At 37.7% G+C, this 21,897-nt stretch overlaps 2 protein-coding genes across 3 annotated transcripts in view; one reads left to right on the top strand and one right to left on the bottom strand.

The window, feature by feature from the left end:
* plpp2a (phospholipid phosphatase 2a) overlaps positions 1–12,890 on the top strand; it is a 46,162-nt gene extending 33,272 nt beyond the window's left edge. Inside the window, exons 2-6 of the mRNA XM_036556510.1 lie at positions 1,281–1,432; positions 2,404–2,666; positions 4,191–4,248; positions 5,478–5,654; positions 8,032–12,890. Coding sequence (XP_036412403.1) covers positions 1,281–1,432; positions 2,404–2,666; positions 4,191–4,248; positions 5,478–5,654; positions 8,032–8,181 — 800 coding nt within the window. The 3' untranslated portion in view covers positions 8,182–12,890. The remainder of the gene's footprint in view (positions 1–1,280; positions 1,433–2,403; positions 2,667–4,190; positions 4,249–5,477; positions 5,655–8,031) is intronic.
* Positions 12,891–14,431: 1,541 nt separating this feature from the next.
* tle2c (TLE family member 2, transcriptional corepressor c) overlaps positions 14,432–21,897 on the bottom strand; it is a 36,104-nt gene continuing 28,638 nt past the window's right edge. Inside the window, exons 12-15 of one of the 2 annotated variants that reach the window (XM_036556508.1) lie at positions 21,301–21,459; positions 19,815–19,961; positions 17,342–17,652; positions 14,432–15,316 (exon numbers count right to left, since the gene is read on the bottom strand). In XM_036556508.1, coding sequence (XP_036412401.1) covers positions 19,815–19,961; positions 21,301–21,459 — 306 coding nt within the window. In that variant the 3' untranslated portion in view covers positions 14,432–15,316; positions 17,342–17,652. The remainder of the gene's footprint in view (positions 15,317–17,341; positions 17,653–19,814; positions 19,962–21,300; positions 21,460–21,897) is intronic. The other variant, XM_036556509.1, reaches the window with a different exon arrangement.

The raw sequence follows: 21,897 nt of genomic DNA, 5'->3' as shown, positions 1-21,897 counted from the left end.
TAAAGAAAAGTGATACGTCTCTTAGCTCTTGAACTGAATCACATGCACATAGCTTTGGGAATATTGAATACACAGCTGGATGAAGCAAATGTTCTTTCACTACAACTTTGTTTATCTGCCAGGCTGTGTTCATCCAAAGTGGCATCTTCTCATTTTTTTGTGGGAAAAGATTTGTCACAGAAGAAATAGGCAATTTATTCCACATTAGGCCTGCACAATACATTGTTACTTAACATCAGTTATCAGAACATCAGGCTTTGCAGTACAGTATCGCAGATGTGTGCAAATAAGCCTGAAAGTTTTATGTGATGTGAGCATCCTGACCGATCACAGATGTTATCTAGGTGTTGGGATGAATCAAGGCATTCGCATGATGCAACAAACATGACTAGCTCCACTAGTTTATCTAGCTACCTTTTTTTTTTTTTACTCCATTTTTGGTTATTGCAGAAACATGACATATTACATTGTGAACTTTATAGTCTCGTTCAGCCCTGTTTCACATCCACAGCACTGATGCTTTCGTGGGTGCTGTAATGCTGATTACTTCTGTCGGTAGACAGGGACGTCCTAAGATAACCACACACATTACAGACACGCACAAGATCCTGTGAGTGTTTCCTGGTTACCAGATACTGACTACTGTATGTATCCACTGGGTGCGTTTACAGAGCCCGAAGATAAGGGTCACTTTATCAGCACTAAGGGGGGCTTGCAGAGGACAGGATTTGTCAGCTGTATGGAGTTTTGTACCTGTTTTGCTCAGTCAGTGTTTACTCTGTGGTAGTTGGTCATTTCAGTGCACTGTATGAAGAGTATACACTTCATTCACTGTCCTTATGAGTTAACTATCACATTTTGCAAGTTAAAGAAGCTATCAGCTCATTTGATTTTTGTTGTTCACATCAAAAATAATGTACAGTGGAGGAACTCATGTTATATTATCCACTGGGTGATAAAGATTGAAATAATTTGTAGTATATATGTGGCATTTAGGTGTGTGTATGTGTATGTGTGTGTGTGTGTGAGTTTGAGTGTGTGTGTGTGTGTGTGTGTGTGTGTGTGTGCCCTACTTTTGAGCAGTGATTCCAAACTTTTGAATGGTTGTGTGTCAGTCATATAATAAAAAAGTCACTGCTTAATATTGGTGATATCATTGCTGTTCTTTCAACATTGATCAACTTCATTAAACCACTTTTTGCCATATTGCAGCATTAGTCACTTCTTTTGTTTGAATTGTCAAAGAAGCTGTTTGTGTGTTTGTATTCTCTGTCATTCAGCTGCGATGCCCTGCATGATCCTGACATTGATGTTCAAGCCTTACCAGCGTGGTGTGTACTGTGATGACGAGAGTATCCGATACCCATACAAATCAGACACCATCTCTCATGGCATGATGGCTGCCGTCACCATCCCCTGCTCCATTATCATTGTGAGTCTCCAGCCGCGGCCCACACAAGCTAGCACATACATACATACATACATACATACATACGTACGTACATACAGGCTACTGACATGTCAAAATAGACATGCTTTTAGTTGTTACTAGTTGTTTATGATTGTCAGTTTGCAGGATGGCCCTATTTGCTTCAGAAATACTAGTTTATAAAACAGAAGGAGTAAATTAACAGAAATATCTTGACAAGAATTAATTAAAATACTAATCAATAAACAAATGAGACCATACTAATTCATTTTGGCTTGTTTTCTGTCTTTGCTAACCATGTTAGTGTTTTTTCTTCTGTTCCAGTAAGCAATTTTGAAATCATGCTGATTAGGCTTGGCTAGCTTTTATTCTTTGCAAGCCATGTTAGCATTTTTCTTTGAGGTGTTCTTTTAAACATCTTACCAATTTTGAAGTTGTGCTGATTAGCCTTGGATAGCTTTTCTATCGTTGCTAGCCATGTTAGCATTTTTCTTTGAGGTGTTCTTTTAAAGGGGCCCTCTGGCCAAAATGAAAAATGGAACCATTGCTACATCTACTCGCCCACAACAGTGGTTCCATAATAGTCTTGAGATTGAGATTTTCCAGTGTATAGACTAGGAAAGCCCCTTCTAAGGATGTGTCTTGAAGGTGGGAGAAACTTTTGAAAAACCAAACAGGGCTTGGGGTGAATACATGAGCGTAGGCATTTTAACATTTTTTTTTGCCCTCCACTATCTAATGCAGTAGGAAGGCAGACAGCTAACATTTCTGCCAGGAACCTAAATGTCCTGTCTGTATTTATTAGCTTCCATGTGAGTGGTACATCGGTGGATTCTTTGTCATAATGGGGAACTCCCAGCGTTTGTAGTTGTGTAATGCATGCTGGTCGTAGTGAGAGAACATTCTTACAAACCAATGAGGATTCTACCCTACAGAATATTAAATAACCTATTCATTTTACTTTTCCTCTCCAGATTACCTTAGGAGAAGCTTACCTGGTCTACACCAAGCGTATCTACTCAAACTCGGGCTTTAATCAGTATGCCGCTGCACTTTACAAAGTGGTGGGGACGTTTCTGTTTGGCGGCTGCGTGAGCCAGTCTCTGACGGACATGGCCAAATTCACTATCGGACGGCCGCGGCCCAACTTCATGGCAGTTTGTGTTCCGACCGTGTGCAAGGGCTACATGCTACAGATAAACTGCACAGGAAACCCTCGCAACGTGACTGAATCAAGGTACTGAGACAGGAGACAGGAAGGCCAGGGCCGAAGGTCGCGCCATTGCTGACCTCTCTTCCTGTGTTTGTGTCTTGGTGGTGTCAGCTGTTCTTTTCACTTCCTGTTTCTTTTCACTTGTGCCGTTGTAGGATTTGACCTTTTTCACAAGGGATTCTTTTGTTCACACTGCATGAGCCTAAGGAAGAGTCTTTTTTTGCTTGTGCCATAAATACACACTCAAATGTGACATTTCTACAGCCTTCTATATTTGTGCATGTACTTTAGTCCTAAATATCTCCTGACATCTGAACAAAGACCCCAACCTGTTCCCATAAAGACCATAAGCCTCATGATTCCTCTGTTTGCAGTTTGCAAAACAAGATGAAATGGCAAAATAGTAGTATTTTAAAAAGGCTGTGAAGAACTGAGTATTATGTTTTAGTTATTTAACATTTGCATAAACTATTTAAGAAGAGCAGGAGGAAGTATTGCTCGATCGGTAAAAATAAATAAATAAAATTAACAGTTACATGGTGAACTGACATCCAATCAGCTTCTTGTTACTGTTCAGTTGATGCAGTTAGTGTATACTGGTTGTGGTTTTCAGGTTCTCTGTAATTGGTTATACTATATATTTATAATAAACGTAGTTGTTCTTTGCTGTAGATTAGAGGAAGTGATGATGATATACACAGTACTAGAAGTATGTTGTGGCTTAATTTATCAAGATAATGATAACATATTGTCACATTGACCACACCTAAAAGCTGCTTTCTGTAAATTAATGTTCACAGCCAGACACCTCATTGAGTCATTCTTCTTTATTCAGATGAATTTACCCAAATTGCACTCAGTGGGCATTTAAAGGGGAATTCCACCAGTGTTTCAAAATTTTTTGCATAATAAAGTGGTTAAGATGTTAGCAAAGTCAGTCAAAGTGGTTTATTGCCAGAAACTCTACTCAGAATTGTTCACGGTGGTGATAAGAGCCAGACGTCTGAGGAGTTTAAGGCCTGGTTATGGATACACTGCCTGGTGCCCTAGATATTATATCATAGTAATTTTCAGATACCCTTTTGGCCTGAAACATATTTTAGAGATGCACACAGGACATTGTAACACAAAAAATTCCCAAAGAACATTATTTTTATTTTTTTTTTTTAGTTTTACCACTATTTTGCCATGATCAACATTACATATGAAAACTCAGAAGATATGTAGGTGTTCACTGGTTCACTGGTGGTTTTGGATAATAAATAAAATCGCTATATTTGTGTTGTAGACACTGAGACCCCTGGTTCCTGTTACCACCTCTGTGAAGAAATTTGAGTCAGTGTTTCTCTGCATTGAACCATTTCACATCAGACCACTCTGGATGACTTTTACATATCAATGACTGAATTATACAGAAATAAAAAAAATATCAGTGGAATTCCCCTTTAAATACCAAGCAGTTAAAGTTGTGTGGTAATGTTAAACTTTTAAAAGCACACTAGGTGAAGATGTGACGTTTACAGTTTATTCTTCATGTCTCTGCTTCAGGTTGTCCTTCTATTCGGGCCACTCTTCCTTTGGGATGTACTGCATGCTGTTTTTGGCGGTGAGTTGTTGAAAGAATCTTGCACTGATTGTGTTGGATGGCATTGATTAAATTTAATATCACTGATGTATCTTGGTGTCACATGATATTTAAGTATGTATATATAATAGCAAATGACCTCAGAGGGCTGATCTCTCTGTTAAAGGAACGTTTTAGAAACCTTGCTTTGGACAGTTCTATTTTGGTTCCTTTTTTTTATTTACTTCAACACGGAATGACATTAAACAAAAAAAACATTTCTAGAAAGGAATTCTACTGTTTGTTTATAGTACTGGGTGAAGGTTTATGTAAAAGGTTCATTTATTTCATTTCCAGTTAAAAGTAAGTGCAAGTTATTTATTCTTTTCTCTTCTATTTTTGACCAGACCAGTTGTTCTGAGAACACCAGCAGCTTCTTTATTACATTTTTTTCAGATCTGAAGTAAGGCTGGAGCTTGATTTTCTGCTCTCTCTCAAGGATGAAAGTTTTAAGTACTGTTTATCTGATGGGCGCAGTTTTGGTGGTCTACCAGCTCTTTCACGGTTGTTAGGAGTCCCATTTTCTCTGTATCCTTTACTCATTTTTGGAAACTTTGTTTTCCCACCTGTTTCCCTGACTGGGTTATCTTATATTTAATTTCCTCAGAAATGTCTCCTGAAAAGTGATTGCCTAGTACTTAATGGCCCTTTTGACTGAAAAATAGATGCCCCCCCCCATGTCGATTGGAGAAAGTGACCCACGAATAGTGCTGGGCCGAACTGTTAATGATTTAAGCTTGATAAGCTATTCAGGCTGCTTCTTGTATCTTTGTCTGTCAAGCCCGGACATGCTAACAGTTAACACTGTAATCTTTTTCACACCCATAGCAGTCAGTGGATTCTGGTGACTTGCTGAAATACAGTACTTTGAAAAAGCAGGAAGTAATGCGTTTGAGTTGAAAGAGGTTTTTAGGTGTGGCTCTTTTTTCCAAAGGAAGTGAAAAAATTTTTATGCAAAATCATCCCGGGGTGTTTTCCCTGTTAATTTCATTGGAAAAATGGCTTTGAGTGACTGTTATTTAAGACTGCCCTATAGAACTGCTCCAGTTGAGATGAATTTCTTGGAAGAATTTATTGGATTTGCAGTGATTTTCCCTGATAACTAAGCCTTGGTCTAACTGCTGACACAACTGCATAGTTTGAGTTTAAAGGTTAGAGGATATCTCTCTGTATGTTACACAATACCTTATCTACTCTCTCTCTCTCTGTAGTTATATGTGCAGGCACGCATGGCTTTCAAATGGGCACGCCTCCTTCGACCCACAATCCAGTTCTTCCTGGTCGCGTTTGCTATTTATGTGGGATACACGCGAGTGTCGGACTACAAACACCACTGGAGTGATGTGCTTGTGGGTCTCCTGCAGGGGGCACTCATTGCAATCCTTAATGTAAGTGCTTTGTTCTCTCACAGTGGTTGATTTAGTTATAGGTAGGGGTTAAATAATAATAATAATAATAATAAGTTATGAACAAGTTATTGTTCATAATGTAAGTTTTAATTTAGTTACTGTGCTTCACACAGTAAAATCAGTGAAACATCGGAAAAAGAAAAACACTACAGTCTTAATGAAAATAATAGCATATTAACAGACCACAGGCAAAAATTAGCCACAATGCTTTTGTTCAGACTAGCATATGCCTAAAGTTTTTAGTCTAGATTTTAAAACTTACGTTTGAGGTTAAATTCCTAATATTCATATATAAGTTTAGAAGCTATATATAAATATGATCTTCCACCAGCTTAGCTGTAAGTGAACACTTGAGAACAATGTTAAATTATGTGTTCTGTCAGAGCTGATGGCATAGAAATTAAACTAAACTTGGTATGTTTAGCTATTACAGAATGCAGATAGTTGCAAATGTACCAGTTGAGTGCATCTAGCAATAGCCAGTTGGCAAAATTACAAAGTTTCAAATTGACATCAATTCACATGAAACAAGCCTCCTGAGGATGTTACATTTAGCTAAGTCAGTGGTGATTTAGCTCACAGTATGAATACACAAATGTGCTTTTAGAAAACGAATAGTCTCGGTCCTAAAATCTTATGTCAGGATCCAAAGCTGTTTACGGAGGGCCGTAGTGAAGACCACTTTTGTTGTGTGAGACTATGACTAGTCTAGATGAGACCTGATAGCCGTGTAAATAACCTAAAAAAAATTGTAAAAGCAACCTATTGAAGAACTTGGGTTTGAGATGTGTATTTTATCTTAACTTCGTCTTTAAAATATCTATATTTGGGTCATTTTACCATTGTGGTGGTAAACAGGGTACAGATGTTGAGATGGTACTCAAATGTAAAACGTCCTCTGTTTACACTGAACAACATCAGTAGTTTCGTCAGTGACTGACAAAATTGCTAAAATCTGAGTTTTCTAAAGTCTGGTCTACTGCCATTTCAGATTTACAGTCACATTGTGTGTAGAAAATCACAAATATTGCCTTCCTGTTGTTATTTTATTTCAATTTTAAAATTGATTTTTAAATTTAAAATCAGTGTATGTTTAATGAGTAACACCATTGTTTAATGTGAGACATGGTGCTGTCAGTACTTAATCAAATTCATCAGAAATTTAGAAAGAGATTTCTGATAAAAATAATCTTGGGACAGATTAAGTAATTTTAAAACATATTTTTACAGAAAAACAGGAAAAACGGGCATTAAATCTGTTATTTAGAATTAAAATGCTTCAGCATTTGTGATGTGACTACTGTGAGGACTTTTTTCATGCACATCTCAATCACTAAAATAATTAAGAAATAAGAATTAGTTTTTGTTGGTTAATTTAGAAATAGAACAAATACTTTACACAGACTTTAACGTTCTGTGGTTTATTTTATTTTGACCTCATTCTCTTGGCTTCGAATGTGTGGGATACCATTTGCCACCATAATGGTAGAATGACTCAACTAGAACTAGGCAGATTAACTCTGCAGATAGCTAACAGGCTAGGAGGATCCTCTATTAATATTCAGTGTTTCACTTTGAAAAGAAATATTTACTGGATGATTTACTGTAAAACTGCAACATAAAGTAAAGATTACAGTCTTATGCAAAAGTTTGGGTGCCCTGGTCAAATGACGTTTTGTTAGCTGGTTGTGCCCTAAAATTAGCAGAAAAATGCCATACTTAAATTTGTTCTCTGTATACTGTCTGTAGGTAACTATATGTTACTTGTTGTATATAAAAGTTTGAACACCCCTGGTAAAATTAGGTTTTGTTAACTTTATAAGTGTAAATAGGTTAAAACATTCTCTCAAGGGACAAACTTAAATAAGACATTTCTTTCTGTGTTTCTGTGTTTTAGTGCACAATTTCTATTTATTTGCAGTTTAACCTATAAAAAATAAAATAAAGTCGGAACTTCTGTACAGGCTGCTTCTTCTTTTCTTGTTTTCCCCCAATATGTTAAAATTCAATAAATAAACAATAATTATGCATTAAAATGTGCTTCCTCTGTTGAGGATGTGTAACTTTTTTTTAGCTTAGGAAACCAACAAAACAATTTGCCCAGGGGCGCACAAACTTCTGCATACGACTGTATAAGCTTCCAGTGTCCATGTTTAGTTGATCTGCTTTAAGTAGTATTAAGCGCAGTGTGGGAAAACGACACTGTTAGCTTGATGCTAACAGAGAATTGACAAAAAAGGCCAGAGGAAATGAGCATCTCATTGTGGTGGTGATCTGACAGGAAAACACTGCAAAGCACTATGTTCATGTTTTATGGATGAAGTTGAGTTTAACATGGTTCTGCACTGCTCTGCAGGTGCGATACGTCTCCGATTTCTTCAAGGAGCGGCCTCCCCTCTGCGAACACACCAAGGCGGCTGAGAACGAGGAGATGGAGAACAAGCCCAGCCTGCAGATAGCGGAGCCGGAGAGAAATAACCATTACAACTTCGCAGGGAACGTATGAGTGACCATTAACATGTGAGCTTCAGGCCGACATTTCCACTGATTGCACCAAATCCCTGAAAACGTAACCACTGGACAGGCTGCAGTGCTGCTCTATATGATGACCCCCCCACATACTCGTACCAGAGGCATCAGCGCAGCTTCTGTAGCCCCCAAACTGAGTGGCACTGACTACAGACTCTCCTCCGTATGAGGACTAAAACTCCTCTTTATATTCCTGTGAGTGTGTGTGTGTATGTGTGTGTGCGCGAGTGTTGATGTGTGTGTGTGTGGAATCACATGCAGTATTTCTATGTTCTTTGCTTTAGAGGGTCTGACATATTTATACTCGGATTATTTTATATCGTATTAATAGTACAACTGCTCAAAAAGCCACACGTCACCTTTGGTAAAGAAAACTGACCATTGAACCTTTAAAGCAACAACTGATAATGGGCTCCAATGACAACTATAACTGGGTGGGATGTTTTTCACTTTATATATAATTAGCTTATCCGGGCTCCACCCACAAATGCAGTCTTTTGGTGCAGCTGTTGCTCGGTCGGACAAGCTTTGTAGAACGCTGGCAAAATTCAGTTCAGTCTAATGAGAAATTGGAGTTCACAACTCAACTTATGTTAAAATACCAAAATAATCCGTGTCAGATCACTACTGTTTCATTAGTCACATAACATCAGTTTCCAGTTTAACATGTACTCCTGAGCTGGACTGCGTTGCTGCTATTAATCAAATTTTATGGGCAACAACAGAATTTATTGCTTTGCTAACATTAGGTTGATTACACGACTAAAACAATTACATCTAATCTGTCCAGCACATACAACACAAATAGCATTTGAAATGAATAATATACTGAATACACAGTCGTATGTAAAGGTTTGGTCACTTCTGCTCAAGTTACTGCTACAAATGTTTTGTTGATTTTTCTGAAAGTAAGTTCCTCTACAGAGAGGAACTACAGAACTATACACTTCTGCATAGTTAATGTTTATTTGCTGAATTTAACATATTGGGAAAAACTAAAGCATAGTTCAATTAAAATGTGGCCAGTGGAAAAGTTATGACTTATTTTAGATTTAATGTTTTATTTTTTCCGATATGTCAAACTCAGAAAAATGCCATATTTAAGAGTTTTCTCTGTAGAGGATGTTTTAACTTATTTTCACTTAGAAAACAAACAGAACATGTCATTTGAACGGGGGCCGATGTGTTGGTGTGCGATTATGTATTTTGGCAAAAAAACAAACATTCTGTTATGATTTCAGGATATTGAACGTGATTATTGTAGGATGAATGACAATGTTCTGTAAAGCTTGTCCAACCTGGCAAAGAATGTATTTGTGGGCGGAGCATGGACAGGTCAGTTATGTGCCTTGAGCACCAGCTTTTTGGATGAAGGAGTGAAAGAGCTGTAAAATACAGTTATGAAGCCAAGAGCAGATAGAAAATGAAAGTCATAAAGAAAACACTGAAAACGAGTGAAACTGAAAGGTAGTGTTGAAAAGTCTGTCCCACATCCACTACACAGTGGAAATTGTGCAATCAGTTTTCTTTGTTGTTTGACAGTTCTCTGTAGGTTTTTAAGACCTTTTAAAAGACATTTAATATCATACCCTGTAGTGATGGCTTAATCACTTTTATGACCCACCATTTGGCAGTAATCTTAGTGAAATGTTATGCCTTAGTTTATATTCCTCCCTAACTCATCCTTTGAAGGGCTTCAAAGGTGGACTGCATCGCATAACAAATTTTATATGTTAATTTTATGTTAATGTTTTTTTTCCTGAATAAATACCACTAGCTAACTACTGCGTATGTGCAGGCCTATTACAGTTTTTCTTCTGTTTTAATATTTTAAAATGTGAATTTAGGGGGCAGTCAGAGCTAGAAGACTAAGACATAATTACCCATAATTACCCATACTAATTATGGCTCCGTTCCCCAATGAGGAGGAATGGAATCTGCCTTCCTTAAAGGACTGTTAGCATTATGCAAGCCTGCGTTAGAATGATGCTAAGGAAGACAGTCATCATGTTGGCCTGGATTGGCAGGGTTCTGTGTTCCTGGAAGATCATCTGTAGCATGAGTATGTTTTGGAAGTAGCAGTAGGTGAACAATATCACGGGGACCTGTGTGTGCCTGGTTCAGATTTTCAAAGTTAAGAGAGAATTCCACCCATTTTTCAAAAAAATCTGCATAATTCAGTCTTTGAGATGTAAGCAGATTAATTCAGAGTGGTTTGGTGTGAAGTGGTTCATTGTAGAGAAGCTTGCAGACTCTTTTCTTTACAGTGGTGCTGATAGGAACCAGGTGTCACAATGTCTACAACACAAATATAGTAATTTTATTTATTATCCAAAACCACCAGTGAACCTACACATCTTCTGAGTTTTAAGAGGTAAAATAGTGGTAATCTGAATGTTTTCTTTGGGGACTGTTTTATACCCTACCAGTACACTACTGAAATGATCCAAAATGAATTGGAATAAAATCTGTTTACATTAACTAGCATTGAAAGTTAAGAACATTGTTGCCTTCTCTTGTAAAGTTCCTGTTTTGGAGATTTAATCTCAGAACTATCGTAAAACAACTTCAGATGCATCAGGCAGTGTATTTTTAACCATTTCATGTAATAACTTTGTGTGAGGGAGCTTTTAGAGGCATTAAACTCTTCAGATGTCTGGTTCCCATCACCACCACTGTGAACAATTCTGACTCTAGAACAGAGCATTTCACGCCAAAGCACTCTGAATGACTTTGTTTACCATTTATATATGCAGGAATTTAGAAAAATCTGCAGAGGTCCTTTTAAAACTGCAGAACAAAATGTAGCTCTTGGCGAAACACTGCCTGATGTGCATGAAGGGACTTCATTTGTTCACCATGCAGCTCACAGTGAATATATATATATAAATACAGTAATATATGACTTCAGTACAGAAGGTGTTGGTATTTTATTTGTTGCCATGCTCCTTGTGTATTGATCTGTTTACCAATATGATATTTATAATTACTATTTGGGCCGTAATAACAGCCTGGTGGCTTCACTAAAATAACCAAACACACAAAATCTGTTATTTTAGACAAAACAGACCGAGTCTGATCTGTTTTGAGCACTACATCTGGCTATTTGAGTATTGTATAAATGAAGCCTTAGCTTTTGTAGAGCCATAACATGTATCAAAAAATGCAAAGAAATGTAAAATTAGTGTAGAAATTGGTGCATCACAAAATCCACTGCATATCAGATTGTTGTGTATAGACATACAACTCCTTTCACATAGAATATTCACATTAAACACTATGTAATATATAAGCTTCATGTCCACATTCCATCCACAGTATATAGAAATATGCTGAATATGTTTTGCATTCACGCGTGACTGCATGTTCACGTTCACAGATTCAAGCACATTAACCTTGCTAACTACGAGCCGTGCATTTCACTGATTCTGCTTCAGTTGCAAGATTTTTAAAGGACTCTATATTTACTCAGTGTGAGTGATTTTTCTCATTTTTTTCTCCACCGAACAGAGACTCACTCTGTTACTGTGGCATAGCTGCTGAAACCGAAAGGCCTTAAAATAGAGCGGGGTCCAGCACGACTGGGGGTGGGTTGTGCGAGGGTAGCTCACCTTTTGCAAAGCGTTTTTAATTATGTGTATAAACTGAATGTGAAAAATATGCAATGTATTACTACAGTTTGCCTTGTTCACTTATATTGAATACTATTTGATGCTCGTGTTGAATGTCATGTTATAACCCTGTTGCTCACCATTGTGTGTCAAATTAGCCTGTCGCTAACCTTAATAACCTTGCTGTGTTCGCTCTGTAATGCACAGATTATTGCATTATCTTGTATTCTGTCCTGAGCCCCTGATATTGCAGCAAGTAGTAGTTCCACTGAGAGTAAGGTTTATTATGGCTTATTATAATATTACTACAGTGTTATAGTAATAGGCCATAAGCCAACCTACTGCTGCTGTGGACCATATTGTTTTTTTGTTTTTTTTGCATGTATTAAATCATTCAGAATTCCTGACAGTTTCATGATGTATCCTAAGGCTGAGTAGTTTGAATCAGATGTTTTTTGTTCTGTGCTATACAGTTTGTGGAAATAGCAGGAATACATAATGACAAAACAAAGGTTTTAGTTTAAAAAATGTTGAAATCATACAAAGAAACAAAGCCTATAACACTCCAGTGTAACAGCTTTGACTACAGAGCGATCTTTCTTCACAAACACGATAAAAAATTTTATAGTTTTTTTATCATTTTGTCAAAATGCTGACCATAGCTGACCAATTTGCGGACACATCAGTCAGGAACGCCATCTTCCTTCAGAACTACAAAATCTTTATGCAGTTTATTTTCTTTTGTGTTTTTGAAAAATGTGAGCGAGTCCACTGAACAAGTGTTTGTTTTTTTTTTGGAAGGGTTTATCTGTCATTCCATGCCACTGATTTTAAAGCTAGGCCTCCAAAGTCGTATGCTTGAGCCCAAGTGCCTACAGACCTACAGACGACTTCTCTCATTGCAGCAGGTGATCTGTAATGTTGCTGTTGCCATCACTGGCCTTCACTGTGACCTTCTCAGAGCTTCTGATTGTACAGCTTATGCATATTGCACACAATATTTTTTCTACATGTATTTTTATGTATGTTTTGTCTATAACTACTGTATGATGAATAAAAGCAATTACTCATTGTACTGTCTTGGTGCTTTATTTTCCCAGAACTTTTGTGTTCGTGAGAACTGCAGAGACACAGTTCATTGTGCACTACACAGTTTGTCAATGTAGCAGGAACGTGCAGTGAGGAAACCAGGCTAGGATGCATCTCAAGAAATAAAGAGGCTGAATAGAACAAAATTGACACTGTTTCATAAAATAGTGTTCAACTATGTGGATGTTCTCTCAGTCAAGGACTGCAGCTTGTATTAGTTACATTTTATTGCTGGTACAGAACAGACAGTGAATGTGTGGAGGCAAAAGCAAAAGGAGACCTGACCTGTGGACGTGACCTTTTAAAGGCAATTTTTAAACTGTGCTACATTTGTAGCCTAAGGTCGACTCCCATGGTCAATCAATTTGACGAGATTCAAAGCATCCGCCCATTGCCGTCTATTGTATGTTCTGAGCTAATAACTTTTTTGTCCATGGTAGTCGACAGTCTGCTGCTGCTGCTGCTGCTACTGGCAGATGAAGATTTTGGTTACAAAACATTGGCGTATTCCTTTAACACACTGACTTCATATTAACCCATTCATGTCCAGCAACCAAACTTCATATGATAAGGAAAAAATGCTACGAGACTTGTTCTTGCTTTACTGATGAACTTTTGTATAGTTACACCTGCTGGAGTTGCTGCTTTGATTTGCTTTGTTTACACCGCTGTCATATGACGGTGTAATTTGGATTTTCTATTGTTTTGTTAAAAATCAGCATTTCATGTAACCAAAATGTAACATTTAGTGAATAAAAACTCTTTTTAGTCATAGGGGTTGATCATTTTAGAAAACGTTTGTCAGATGTGGGCTCAGACAAGCTCTGAGAACATCTGCAGCATCGTCAAATGGCAACCTTACAGACAAGGGCAAAAACATTCTTTACTTTTAATGTAAGGGGATTTCATTCCAAACAATTTTGAAGCATTTCTATTGGACCATTCATCATTAAACTTTCCCACAATATGGACATTAATGGGCTGTGCAGTACTACTGTTAGGGGTAGACTAGATATCAAATGTAAGAATAGAGACGCTACCTAATCTGCTTTTATCCGTTTTTGCCCTTCCAGTTGGGTGGGTGTGGACGTTTTTGACCCCTAGAATGTGCTCTGTTCCTGTTATCAGATTCCCAGATGTGTTTATGGCTGACTGCATTGTGTGGTTCCTCCCTTGTGTGATGGACATATGACATCCTGTCCAAACCAAACTTTAGAGCCTTTAATACAGAGCGTCCACAGGGGTTCTGTTCCCATATAAAAAAGACGTCAGTAGTTTAGTCATGTATCCCAGAGGTGTTTTTATTGATTTACGGTGGGCTCATGCTGTTTCTCTGGGTAGTTGTAATACTGGTTCTCTTGCCTTATGACGTAGGCCCCTGTGACTCATGCTCTGGAAAACCACAGCACAGCATATTCCCTGCAAGCGATGCAGCAGAATGACGGGTCTAATAACTGATAATAATAAATAAGGTGTATTCTCTCTAGAATTGTTGTAACTGTTATTGTTTATTCTATTCAGCAGGAAAAAAAAGACCAAATGCTTATGACCACCAGCATCTGTAAGAAAACAATGTGCTGGATGGATTTGACAGTGCTGCCCCCTTGTGGCAACTGCTGTTAGGATGCAGCATGATGCTCATTTTTTTCCAGGCTGCGAGACGTTATAATTACATATTGCTTCTGTAATTCACCGTATTGATCGCAGTAAGTGAATGGCAACTGTCAACCAAACCAGTATGTAAGAGTAAAGTGAGTTACAGTTGTGTACTGTATCAAAACCTTGTACCAGACTTTTTGGTTTATTTTTTTTTTTACACCTTCTGAAAATGCTAGCTGCCTTTTGCATTGTGTACATATTTAATGAAGAATGGACTACTATAAATGGTCCAAAATGACCTGGAATAAAAGCACATTATGTTAAAGTTGCTATTTTGGTATGACAGTGATCTCATTCTCCCCAGGTTCTACAATCTGCTGTAACAGTCCTCAGTTGGTTTATGCTCGTTTACTAACTTAAGGAGGTAAAATACAGAGTGTACGTACATCTCTTGTTACAGAACAGTGTCAGCAATGGCATTAAGTGTTATCAAAGGTAAAAACAATGTGAAAGAGTAAGGTGTATATGAATCCTAGCAAAAATGATGCAATTACAAAATAATAGCAAAGTCGCACGGAGTTGTTACTGTTGAACTGCCCATTGAAGTTTGTCTGTTTAGGGTGCTGGTACTCCAAGTGAGTATATAAAGGTCCATTTCTTCTTCAGCAAGGACAGTCCAGTCCAGCTCACCAGCAGTCTTTAGAATCTGTTCACATAAGTCCAGCCTCTGAAATCTTTTAAGGGTCCCAGTCCATGTTCATTTCATTGCATTCCATGTTTGCGGAGGATCAACAGGATTTTTTTCCAATTGCTCTGAAGCACAGAAAGAAAGAAGAAAAACATTAGGCACATATTATAAATCATTTGGGGGGAAAAAAAAACTATAAAGCATCCATAAGAGTTAAGGTGGATGATATGTAATATATATAAAACATTAGTTTTGGACTTTTGGAGTTCAGCAGGTCCATATAAACACAAAAAATGAGTTTTTTACAATTTTTATTTTATTTTTTATTCAACAAAAAATAAACTAAGAAGGAACAGGATGAAAAATCAAACAATGGATGTAAATCAATTCTTTAGATAATGAAGGGCTGCCTAATCAGCTGCTTATTGCTATGAAGTGTATGCAGCTACTGTACAATGGTTGCTGTTTCCTTTCTATGATTGGTCCAAATCTGTCTTTTTATAGGGCTAGAATGATAAGCAATTTTACATTAGAAAATCATTGATAAATATTAATATTTTTATTATTTCAATTTTGGGTGATATAATAATATATAGCAAAAATATATCATCATAATACTTGAAGACATTGACGATACATGACAGTATCAAACCTCAAAAAAATAGTGATAAGTTGGCACAGACAGAACGCACCGGTAGTGCCACACTTAATACTATTAAAAACTATGAATTCGATGATTTTTCTTCAACATTTAACATACTGCACAGCACTAAATGCAAATATCCAGGCCTGTCTTTAACTCGCTTTGTAATGAAACACGCAGTTGGTCAGTGTTCTTTCAGTACAGACAATATTCATGAAATGCTCAGGAAAGCACACTGTAATTTAATTTTACCACAACAGAATAAAACACTTTCATGTTGCCCAGCCCTAATTTAAAACTGGGTATTTTATGGGTATTTTACAGTAACAATACTGTGCACAGTTTCTATTTGTGTCAGAGGGGGTGATAAATCCTTTTCACAGTTTTACAGGCAAAAAACAAGTCAGAACAAGTTTAGTAAACGCATGTGTTAACAGTACTGCTGTCTTTTACATTAGTCTATAATTACTGCTCATTTTAATGGTACCAGTTAAAGCAGTACTTCAAGGTCTGTCACACACAGCTCCTGTGTCTCTGTGTCTTTGGTTCACACCAGCCAAACCAAAATGATACTTTTATGGCTGTTACTGTTCAAAGGATCCCTTTCTTCTTTTAGTATTCGTCCCATGATGGTTTAATAAAAAGTGTAAAAGAGTAGTGACAGCGTATCCACTTATTTCATCCCTAAAACTAGAGACGTCTAAACATTAGACTAAAAATAAACAGAAATGGCATCAATTTTTCAACATTTTTGCATTTCAGTCGCTGAGATGTAAAGAAAGTCGTTCAGGGTGGTTTGGTGTGAAATGATTCACTGTAGAGAAACTTACTGACTCTGTCTACAACAGGAATATAGCCATTTTATTTATTATCCAAAGCTACCAGCAAATCTGCAGTTCTTCTGAGTTCTTACATGTAATGTTGATAACAGTGAAATAGAGGTAAATCTGAAAAAATACGTTTTCTTTGGTGACTATTTTGCCTTAGAATGCTCTGCATGTTGCAGTGTATATATAAGCATTTCATGTATAAGCTTTTGGAGGCTGACGTCTGGTTCCTATCACCACCACTTTGACTCTGTTTCTCTAGAACGGCGCATTTCACAACAAACCACTCTGAATCTGTTTTCTATAGTTTAACCAGTTAATTCTGCAGATATTTAGAAGAACAGAACTGGAATTGGAACGGGTGGAATTCCCCTTTAAGAATGAAAAATCGTGTTTCTGATGGTGTGACAACCACTCACAGGATCAATTCTACCTATCAATTAATTATCAATAAATGAATATGTGGTCCCGTTCCTAATTTTTTATGATGCATGCAGTTGTTCAGTGCTCTAGAAGTATTAACGATACCCATAATACACTCAGAAAAGTGCATAACAATGTAACATATTGTCATATTGCCCACCCTTACGTCAGAGAGACCTCTACAAAAACTACATTTAATTGTGAGATCTATCGCCCCAGCGCTGACACATTAAACAAAGGCGAACCCATCAACTCACCAAAACGCTCAGCTTGGCCACAGCACTCCAGCTGCCTGATTGGCTGAGAAACCTGTCAGTCACTGTAACAGCTGATTGATTGGCTTGTTGAGCTGTGCCTCAGAGGCGGCGCTGCAGTGTGTTGGACGCAGATGTCGTAAAGCTCACGGTGCGGCTCAGAGAGTCAGTGGGCAGATGCGGAGTTCCTGACCAGGCACCTGGTGCCTGAGCCCACTGCATTCTGGGACGGAGCCTTTGTGTGCTGGGTAGGGTGGGTGGGGGAGGGGGCACGTCGTCTCCCACCCGTCTCACTCCACGGAGCGGAGTGGGTCCTGAGAACAAACAGGACAAATATGGCAACAGCATATTTCACACAGGCCAAAATTGAGCTGTGCAGCGGCAAGTGAATTTTTCCATTTCAGTCCGGTGAAGCATGAATTACACTTCGTGAGAAAGAGGCTGGAGTCTGAAACTGCTGAGGAAACAAGAACTGAAAATCACTGCAGCAAGGAGTTATTCTCTTCTACAACAATCCAAACTGCACGTGTGCTGCAATTAATGTCATGAGAATAAATAAGGAAATAAATTGTTGAGCAAGTTTGCAAAAACTTCACATATTAAACAAAAAAGTATATTTTGAAGAAAAAATCATCAAAAGTGATTAAAAACTAAAAAAAGCCCATCATGCTATTTTTTCCTTCCTGTTCCATTGTTCATTTTTGATTGGTGTTTGGAAAAGAAATCTATTCAAGGCTTTTCCTGACTATTAAAAAAAAGCACAAACAACAGCACATTCATACGGAGCCCCAGAGGAGACGGAGGTAAAAAAAATGAATAATTCGAGTGAACGTTCTGCAGTTCGTACGCACATTTTCTTTTATTCATGGTCACGATTAACAATTCGTTCTCTTGTTTTCTTTCAATTGTGCTCGTTTTCTTATTAATTGAATGCACGTTGTTTGTTTTTTCTGTGCACATTTGTGCGATTTGTGCACAAACAAAATAAATGTAGTAAATACAGCCAGTGTTATTTGTCCTGTGCAGAAGCTAATAGTTCCCTGAGACTGACAGGTTTTAAAGTGTCAGACTGATGAGATAATGACCTCATCCCACATGAATGTTTCTGTGTGTTTAATTTGAGTTTGTTGAAACGTTGACGCTGATCGTTCTTCCTGTAATTGTGTGATGATCTCTAACACCGCAGCTCGACACAGAGCAGAAACAGGGCTGTGCGGCCGCACTGCGTCTATATCTCTGTTAAATATAATGATTAGAAAGTGCAGTTTAGAGAATATTGTGATTGTAGTTTATTGCTTTCCTTCATTTCTCCACCAAACTGCAGCTGCACTGATGAATCTGTGGGCCGTTTGCTGTGAAGAGGAGTCTTCATGACCCCCCAAATCAAAATTAAACCTCATGAGCATCTCTGTCCATTACCTCATCGATCTAACACATCAAAACCCATCAGACAGTCTCAGGGAGTTGATAGTTACTTCTGCGCAGGACAAATAACACAGGCTGTATTTACTACATTTATTTTGCTTTGTGCACGAATCAAAAAAAACGAACAACGTGCATTCAATTAAAAAGAAAACATGAGCACGATTAAAAGAAAAAATCGAGAGAACGAATTAGAAAATCGAGATCACAAATAAAAAAAAACGTACCCACGAAGTAAAGAAAACGTATGCAAGATTAAAAATAAACAAGAGAACGAACTGTTAATCATGTGAACAAGTTAATAAATCGTGACCACAAATAAAAGAAACATGCGTACAAACTGCAAAATGTTCACTCTAATTCATTTTCACTTTTACCTCCGTCCTCTCTCGGCCTCCGTACATTTATAAAGAGAAAAAAAGAAAAACTTTGCACACTTTCTTCATACGAACAGCAAGTTTTCCCAGGCATTCCTGACTAGATGTATGAAAAAAAGTGTCCAGAAGTTAAAGCTATTGTGTTTTAGTCAATATAGCAAATATTAGCAAATATACAGTAGTGTGCAAAGTCTGGAATCACTTGTCATATTAACAATGTCTATTTTATACACAATAATAACTCATACAGAGTGGATTTAAATATCAAACTATACACAAAAAGATATTTTAGATATTTTATTCAATATTTCAAGTATTCTGTGAACCAGAACTGAATGCAATGATAATACACTGTAATTATTTGCTTACATTCATATTATATCTGTCTTGAAATTTGATCTCCACTTTTAAAATGTGATGAATTCTGGATGTATTAATTTTATTATCAATGCTATACAGCTTTCAATCATTTCACAGTCCTATACGACTCACCATTCTGGACACAAATCCTGTGAAGCTGCACAGGATGAGCATATTAGAATCACTCTGGTCTGCATCCAAACTGATTTTATATTATTAAAAACTCCTAAACGTCTGAATAGTGAGATGCTGATCTATGATAGATTCTGGTAATATTTACTTTACCAACAAAGAAATGAGGGCATGTGGAGTCTCACCTAGTGCTGAACAGGAGGAGAGGGAGCGCGTGCTGGGGAAGAGAGAGGCCGGGCAGCAGGAGGAGGTGGAGGAGGAGGGGCAGGAGCAGAGCCTGGAGACACAGTGTCCCGGGACGGAGACTGAGGGGGAGAGCGAGCCTTCTCCTCCTAAAAGAAGCAGAGAGAGGAAATAGTTTGCAATCTAGAAAACAACCTAATTAAATCTGTAACGCTTGCAGTGGTAATATTCCAGAATTTTAACAGCTTACACAAGAAGTCATGAGCTGGGGCCTCGGAGGATAAGTGTCAGGCACGGTCTGGTGATTTTCCTGCTTAAACACACCTGAGTCAACTTAGTCTGCAGGTTTAATAGATGTGTACAAGCAGGCAAATCACCAAGCTGTGCTGTAATCCTCCAAGACCTTTTATATATGTTAGTGTACCACTAGTCTTATGTGTCAGATTCAGATTTGATGCTGTTTCTGGCTTTTTTTTCCCCCAGTTTTCTCTCTAATATTAAAAGAGAAGAGTCTTAAAGAGCCCATAGCCTACATTTTTCTTGTACCCTCACTTATAACATTTCTGATTAAAAAGCCACATGCAAAAGTATTGTTGATTTTCTAAGTGAAAGTAAGTTAACACTTAACACACTCTCTACAGAGAACACACTTCTGACCATTTTAATGCTTGATTACTGTTTATTTGCTGAATTTAACATATTGAAAAATATGTACAACATGAAATGTGGCTGGTGCAAAAGTTATGGCACATTTAATATTTTATTAATTTTTTACCATAAGGTGTACATACCAAAAGCTGTCACAACAGATTTTACATGACCATTCCCCAACCTCTGTTTATCCTTCAAAATTAAACAGGCTACATTTTGTTACTGTGCCTTTAAGACTGATGCAAATGAGTTTTCAGATCAGTTCTGATTGGCTGCCCTGTATACTGCCTCAGTCAAAAAAACACTCCTGATCACTTTAGCATGAAGGGGCAAAGCTCAACTGCTATCGGCTGAATAGGTGTATATATGAAATTGCACTGGCTTTTGTGACATCACAAAAACAATTAATTCAAAACAGGCTGTATTTGTAGCATAGTTTCCATATAGGTGTTGTGTGTGCTGTGGAGTGGACAACACATTTTGAATCTTATTTACTGTATTAAAGTCTTCGACCTTTAATTCCCACCTGAGGGTTGGGGTAAAGGCTAAAACATGTTTTCTTCCTGAGACATGTAGCCAGTCAGTGCATGCTTTTGAGTTGCTCACACAGCGTCGTATAGTACCTATAATATCTATATATTCTGCGCTTTTTATATATCGCAATCCCAAGTTCCTATTTCTATCATCATAAAGAAAATGTCAAACCACTCTGAACGACTTTGTTTACATCTCAACATCTTATGCTTAATTTGGAAAAACGGGTGGAATTCCTCTTTAACTAGTTGTGCTATTTTTTGCCTTGTACATTGTATTTCTTATGTAGCCTGCAGTGTGTACCTGGCTGGGGCTCTTGCGGTGGGCAGGTGTGTGTGGGTGGGGGAAGGGGGAGGAGGGTGAGTGGGCTTCTCTGGAAACATTCCTGCGCTGGATCGGAGAGCCGTCCAGGCCATTTCCATCAGCTGACCTAGGAGATGCTCCAGCTGGAGATACGCTCTTCTTCCAGGCCAATAAACAGGAGAGGAGAGATATTAACCATAAACCAGCCAACAATCACAGTCACTACTGTCATTACAATACAGCTGAAACTCCTCTTCACATTTTTAATAGAGGGAAAATTTAAACATTAGATAAATACTGCCTTAAATCTACACACGTTACAAACATCTTTCAGAGACAGACTGTTAGTGCTTTAAACCAAGCCCGACCCAAACTGACATGCAGAACTATATTTTGAGTCTGAATCTGAACTGTGCTTGACAAATTTCAGTCTGAACCAAACTTGACTCATATTATCATGGTCTGAAATTGACAAAATAAGTAACTGACAAAAGTTGTACAACTAACTAACTACTAACTAAATATATATATATATATATATATAACCGTGACCCTAGCTGGACTAAGTGGTTAACGACGATGATGATGATGATATAT

Source organism: Colossoma macropomum, unplaced genomic scaffold (assembly GCF_904425465.1).
Source record: "Colossoma macropomum unplaced genomic scaffold, Colossoma_macropomum, whole genome shotgun sequence".
Taxonomy (NCBI): domain Eukaryota; kingdom Metazoa; phylum Chordata; class Actinopteri; order Characiformes; family Serrasalmidae; genus Colossoma; species Colossoma macropomum.
The sequence above is the reverse complement of the archived record's forward strand: the minus strand, read 5'-3'. Positions and strand labels throughout refer to the sequence as shown.